We start from the raw sequence: 6,805 nt of genomic DNA, 5'->3' as shown, positions 1-6,805 counted from the left end.
TTCCCCTGCCCCTTCTTCCTTCTCCCCTTTCCTCCAGCCAGGTTTACTGAGTCAGTAGGTGACTCAACCTGAATGTTGACTCACTAATCAAATCAGTGGGCATTTATTAATTTGGCTCACAACAAAGGTGTTAGAGTCCAATCGGAGGCTGGGCCGGCGGGGGGAGGGGGAATCAGGGCCCAGATCAGGCCGGTTGGCTGCCGCAGTGCACGTCAGAGCCACTGGTCGTTCTGGTCATTCTGCCATACCAGTCGCTGGGCTTTTATATATATAGATACTGTCACTGGAGAGTGACTGAAATGTCACCAAATGAGCCAATGACTGGGTTCTCAACTTTGGGTTCACATTGGGAACTTTAAAACATATTGATAATTAGATACCAAATCCAAAGACTCTAATTTAATTGGTGTGGAGTATAACCTGGGCAGTGGGATTTAACTTGGTAGGTGATTACTGTGTGTTGCCAAGATTGAGAACTACTGATCTACATGGCAGAAGCAAGGGACACTAATAAGTAAAAGGCACAAGCAAGTATATTTCACTTTTCAGGAAGTTGTTAATCTTGGAATTTCTGTCGGGAAATTGAAGAAAGGTGCACGAAGAGAGGGCTGGAAAGTGAATAGTAAGAGAATGCAGGTTCTGGGGCCATCTCACTATTATGTTGTACATGTGTTGTATAGTCATACCTCTTTGTATTCCCTTAGCTGTATATTCTCCTGTTTCTCCATTCTAGGAGAGCAGTTCCATTAAATTCTTTAGCTATATGGACCATTTCACATCAACATTGGTTAACTGTAAGATAAAGAATTGATAACAAATCAGTGAATCCTATGTCCAAGTAAGTTGGGCTAAAGAACAATTTGATGATTGGACATAATTCAAATTTTATACTAATTATGACTTTACCTTCCTATTTAATATTTTTAAAATTTAGTTTACAAATTTAATTTATTATATTTCACTACATGATGTTACATGATACCACATTTTACTGTATTGTATTATATATTATTTTCACCTTCTGGTTGGGGTTTAACTATTTTATTCTGATCTCTTGGCCACTAATTGAGACCTTTATTTCTGTGTCTTTGCTCTCTTCATGGACTCTAGATCAAATCTGCTATTTTAAAGCCACTGCCTCTTTATTTAACAGCCTCTCTGAATTCTGTTTTTAAACACAGAGCTCACTTGTGTATTAGTATAATTTTCAAGAAATGTCCATATCCTTTATCATCCTTATTCATATTTTTCTATTTTTCAACTTTCTAAAACCAATGCCTCACTTTCATTCAAAACATGTGCCCGCCCGCACCCCCCAACTCCAGAGTGAACCCAGAGTGAAGTCGGACACACAGAGACTTCCATTTCTCCAGAGGTTCCTGTTTTCTCAGACTCACATTGGCAGAGCTACAACTCAATTCTTTTTTATGACTCCCTCTAGATCTGCCTTGGTTCTACTCTCTTCCCCCAGTGAAACAGAAACATCAGTATGGGAAGAATTTGTGGATCTAAACTATAACCTAGGCTCTGTAGAAATTGATGCTTAGTTTTTTGGTACATTACTTACTATTACTCTTTATGTCTTAATGTTTCCCTTAGTTTACAAATGGACACACTGAGCCATGGGAAGGTTAAGTTAGCTGCTCAAGGTCACACTGAGAATAAACTCTAAATTGGGCTTCAAACTAAGGTTTGCCAAAATCCATTGTGAAGCTCTAAAACACTGAACATATGATGTTAATTTTCTCACTTTCATCTTATATCAAAATAAGAGAATAGTCTTAATATTATCTCCACTTTACACATTAAAAAAAAAACCCACAAGCTTGGGTTGGAGTATAAATGCGATGTCCACATTACATATTTAGTAACTGGCTGAGTGTGGATTTTGATCCAGTTCTTATTTATTCCTGTGTTTCTGCTCTTAATTTTTAAGTTATGCTATCATAAGATTTTTCACTCTCAAACATTTTCTAGGATTCTTGCTGTTAGGGGAAAGAGGAGGTGGGAAGAAAACGTCTGTTATATTTTTACTTAGAATGATGTAAATGACTTCAGCTTTCCCCCACCTCTTTGCACCTCCCTCCTTCACACTTAGAGGTGGACTGCTGAGGCAGAAGACCCTATAGGTGGGAACTAACTTTGTTCTGTTTTTCAAATGACAGCTGAAGACTGATCTCTGCTATTGGTGATATGGGAGCCAAGAACAATGAAAGTCTTGATCTCCTGTCCGTCTTTCTGACTGGAATCCCAGGATTGGAGCCCCACCATGGCTGGCTTTCCATCCCCTTCTTCATCATGTATATTGTGGCCATTGTGGGCAACAGCCTAATCATGGCAGCAGTGCAGGCAGATTCTGCCCTGCATGAGCCCATGTATCTGTTTCTCTCCATGTTGGCTGTGACTGAGGTGGGTGTTTCTGTGTCTACACTGCCCACTGTCATGGGCATTCTTTGGTTTGACGCCCGCCAGGTTGACTTTGATGGCTGCCTATCTCAGATGTTCTTCATTCACACTTTCTCCTGCATGGAATCAGGGGTCCTCTTGGCTATGAGTTATGATCGCTTTGTAGCCATCTACAACCCACTGCGTTATACAGCCATACTGACCCAGCCCCGCATCATCTGCATGGGTCTGGGCATTACACTGAAGAGTGTGACATTCATGGCTCCCCTTCCAATCCTTTTGAAGCAACTGCCCTATTGCCACACTAACATCCTCTCCCACTCCTACTGCCTCCACTCAGACCTGATCCAGCTGCCATGTGCTGATACGAAGTTCAATAGCATCCTGGGCTTGGCCATTGTCCTGGCCACTTTTGGGCTGGACTCACTGCTCATTGTGGTCTCTTACATACTGATTCTTTATACAGTGCTGGGCATTGCTTCTGGGGAGGGACGTCGGAAGGCTCTCAACACATGTGTGTCACACATCTGTGCAGTGCTTGTGTACTATGTGCCGATGATTGGTGTGTCTGTGATGCATCGTGCTGCTAAACATGCCTCACCCCTGGTCCACACACTCATGTCTAGCATCTACCTCTTTGTGCCTCCTGTGCTCAACCCCATCATCTATAGTGTCAAGACCAAGCCAATCCGACAGGGAATTGCCACCCTGTTTTCCTGCAAGAGAGAATTGCTCTGAATCACTCCAAGGAGGCAGGGACTTTGAACCAGTTCATAAACTCTGATGATGGCTCTACTATAGACAAAGCTCTACACCAGGCATTTTGAGGAAGGATAGAAACAAGGTATTCAAAGTGTTGACATAGGTTGAATCTGAATCACACGAGATATCCCTAACTCTTCCCATCTCACATCTTATCAATGCACATGTGTCTCTGTAAGTGCACATATGTATGTCATCTCTAACAGATATAATAAGCTTGAGAACAGAGATCATACAATTCTTTTTCCTCTTAAAAGTCCTGGCAAAAAGCCTAGCAAATAGTTAACAGTAAAGGTTGACATTTAATGATGTTTGAAATGAAATAATACAAAGCTCTGTTTTGGTGGATTAGGCAGGGAACATCTCTCCCAATCAAAGAAGATCATTATAAGAACATGCCTTTGATTAAGGTGAGCATGTTTTTTGGTTTGCTCCAGATAGTCATTTTTTACACTTATTTTCCTCAGCATCGTTATTAATTGCAATCCCTTTTCCTCTCAAATTGTCCTTGTTTAAATAATAAATTATATTAGAAAACTACCTATGAGACAACTGCTTTCCTTTTTATGACGGGAATTAGACTATCCCTATGATCCACCATACAATGGTCTCCATCCCCAGAATTTATGTATCAGGAGACTCTGAGAATGAAGAACGGGTGGCCTCAATTTAGGCACAAGATAAAATATGGATGGCCTCACAAGGCCCAAGTTTCAGATCCTAGGTATCTCAGCAAAAGCACCAAATTGTGCTTTAGTAGAATCTCCCAGGCCCTATTTTTAGGGCTAAATAGCTCTGATTTCTCTGTCTGGATATTCCTGTTTCTCTCCCCCACATCCCTCCAGACTAATCCCATCATGCCACTTGGCCGGTATATTTTTACCTGTTCCTTTACTCCACTCCTCCCCTAGATCTGTCAGCATAGGTCTAGTTGACATTGCTTGTTTCTGTTTATGGCTCTCTATGGTTTTTTGAAGACCTTTGGTCAAATAGGAAATACCTTCTTCACACCTCCTAAACAACACAGGTCTATGTAGAGTGGACTGATAGGATTTTGTTGGTTGGTCAGTAACTAGATTCAGGTTTTCAGCTTCTCTCACTTCAGGACTTCTAATGACATTGTACACATTTTTTTCTCACCATATGATATTCTTCCCAACCTCATCCAGCTCATCAGGGTCGGCTTTAAATAGTGGCGTATTTTTGTTGTTGTTAGTGGTGGGTTTTTGTTGTTGTTGTTGTTTGTTTGTTTTTTGACAACAGTGGTACTCTCAAAAATATTACTGGGGGATTTTTTTGACAACAGTGGTTGTCAAATTTGTATGTACTCTCAAAAATAATTACTGGGGGGAAAAACCCTATGTATCTTCTCATGCATTTTCAGGCTGACATCTACGGTTTTTATCATAAAGTTACATAGTGGTTGAGAATGCATTTTGGGATATATTGTAAATATAGTTAATTTAAAATAAATTCTTATATCACATATTTAAATATTCAATGGAATATAAATACATTAAGCTTTGATACCTGACCGCATAAATTATAAAATACAAAAACACATTCTTTAACATTCACATATTTTACATTTGTCCTTATGTTCCTTAAAATTAAATTTTTATTTTACTGCTACTGTATAGTTTTCACCATATAATGTATTTTTATGTTGAAACTATTTCAAGAATGTATCATAATTATTTGCAAAAATATGTATTTATATTTCAATTTGATGGTTAAAAATTGGTAGCCTATAACACATTGTTTAAAAAGTATATTCTGTATTGAGTTACTTTCCAAATACTGATTAGTACATAACAAATACAACATAAGCATAATATAACTTTTGATATACTAAAAGTAAAATTTAATTAGAAACCCATCTCTTAATGGAATGCCTGTTTTTTAATCTAAAAAATGAGTATTAATTACTAAATGAATGAGAAACAGTCAGCAACAATTTTTACTGATTTATTTTCTTTCTTTTACATCAATGTATTAACATAAATAAATTTGATAACATAAATAAGATGTTATTGAAATCATTTTATCATAGTCCAGTGCCATTTTTAAATACTTTTGGAATGAAAAGAACCATACAATGATCTCTTAGGACATATTATTTTAATGACCTAATAAATGGTAATTCCATGGGATTCCTCTTTATTTTTGTTGAAAACAATAAAATTGATATCATTTCTTACACTAGATAACATTAACCAGTCATAGGTATCATTCACTTTATCAAACTCTTGCCAATATTTTCAAGAGTCCCTTTGTTTGGTTTCTCAGAAAGTTTTACCCATCGTGGTATATCATAGAAATATTTCAGATGCCTTTAAAAACTATGCCTAGCCTTTTTTTATTCCTTTCTTATAAATGAAATTTAATTTAGTGGGGGGTAAAATGAGTAAATAAGATTGTGTAAATGAAGAAACAAATAATGCAACAGAGACACATTGAAAAAAGGTACATACAGTCTTAAAAAAGCAATTTAAGCGAAGAAACTTTATGGTCATTTAATATCTAAATATTAATCCCCCTAAAGCTTTGTGCTCAGGCACTTCCAGGTATGTTCTCATTTCCCCAGGGAACACATAATTAATTTGAAGACCACTAGATTAGATACCCACTAGTGGCAACTTCTATAAAACCAATGTGACTGTTTTGTAAAAATTCTGATAAAATCTCATTGTCAAATATCAGGGAAATAATTTATTCTGGAGTGGAACCTGAAGACTTGTGCGTAGCTAGGGATGTCTTTCATCGAAGAATGAATAATTATTTTCTTCACTTATTCAAGTAATATTTTGAGCACCTATTACATCTACAGGATAGATATATACTAATATTTTATACTTAAATGCAACATGTAGAATAAATCTAAAAACTTAACAATAAATGTTCCAGTAATTTCTTGGACCTTGTCTAATATTCCCTTCTAGGTTTTAACTGTCATGAACAGATGGATAGACCATCTAACTCCCAAATCAAAAGCATGAACATACATGAACAAAATGAATATACAATCAAATATCATTTTTTAATAAGATTACATTCATAGTCACTTGTTCTGGGAACATGGTTGCCTAGCAGCAATACTAATAGTGAAGATAGTTTTTGATAGATTTATTTTATAGTTGTTCAAGGATTCATCTGACCAGATTTTGAAGACCTAACGTGAAAAAAATGAATGTAGAATATGTTATTTCTAATAGGTTACACATTGAAATGATGACATTATAGTTATATTGGGTTAAAAAACAATGTTTATTTCGTGTTTATCTCCTGTTTATCTCCTGTTTATACCTTGAAGTTATTTTAACCTGTTTTTCATTTGTTTTTTAATGTTTCTACTAGGAAATTATAACTAATGTGTGCTTGTATTATATATCTATTGTATAACACTAGGTTAGAAGTTAAAACATGAAAACTGACAGAAATTATAGTGAAATAGAGTAATGAATTTAAAATTACCTATCAGTATTTCTCTGACACACATATACACACACACACATATATATAGATTTATATAGATATATATTTAGTATATAAGAAAGAGACACAAACTATGACATATAATGACTAGAACCTAGCTTCATTTATGCGAACCTAAGTTCACAAAAAGAATAAACATTTT

The 6,805-nt window shown here is 36.3% G+C and overlaps 1 protein-coding gene across 1 annotated transcript; it reads left to right on the top strand.

Annotated features, from left to right (window-relative positions):
- The first annotated feature begins 2,193 nt into the window (after positions 1-2,193).
- LOC102770084 (olfactory receptor 51I2) lies at positions 2,194-3,144 on the top strand. Its single transcript, XM_006761172.1, has one exon. It carries the CDS (start codon positions 2,194-2,196, stop codon positions 3,142-3,144), a length of 951 nt encoding a protein of 316 aa, XP_006761235.1.
- The last annotated feature ends 3,661 nt before the right edge of the window (positions 3,145-6,805 follow it).

The sequence above is a fragment of the Myotis davidii genome, unplaced genomic scaffold, assembly GCF_000327345.1.
Source record: "Myotis davidii unplaced genomic scaffold, ASM32734v1 scaffold1078, whole genome shotgun sequence".
Classification (NCBI taxonomy): Eukaryota; Metazoa; Chordata; class Mammalia; order Chiroptera; family Vespertilionidae; genus Myotis; species Myotis davidii.
The sequence above is the reverse complement of the archived record's forward strand: the minus strand, read 5'-3'. Positions and strand labels throughout refer to the sequence as shown.

Coding starts and splice junctions, on each gene's coding strand:
- LOC102770084 (XM_006761172.1), top strand. CDS start 2,194: ATGGGAGCCAAGAACAATGAAAGTCTTGATCTCCTGTCCGTCTTTCTG.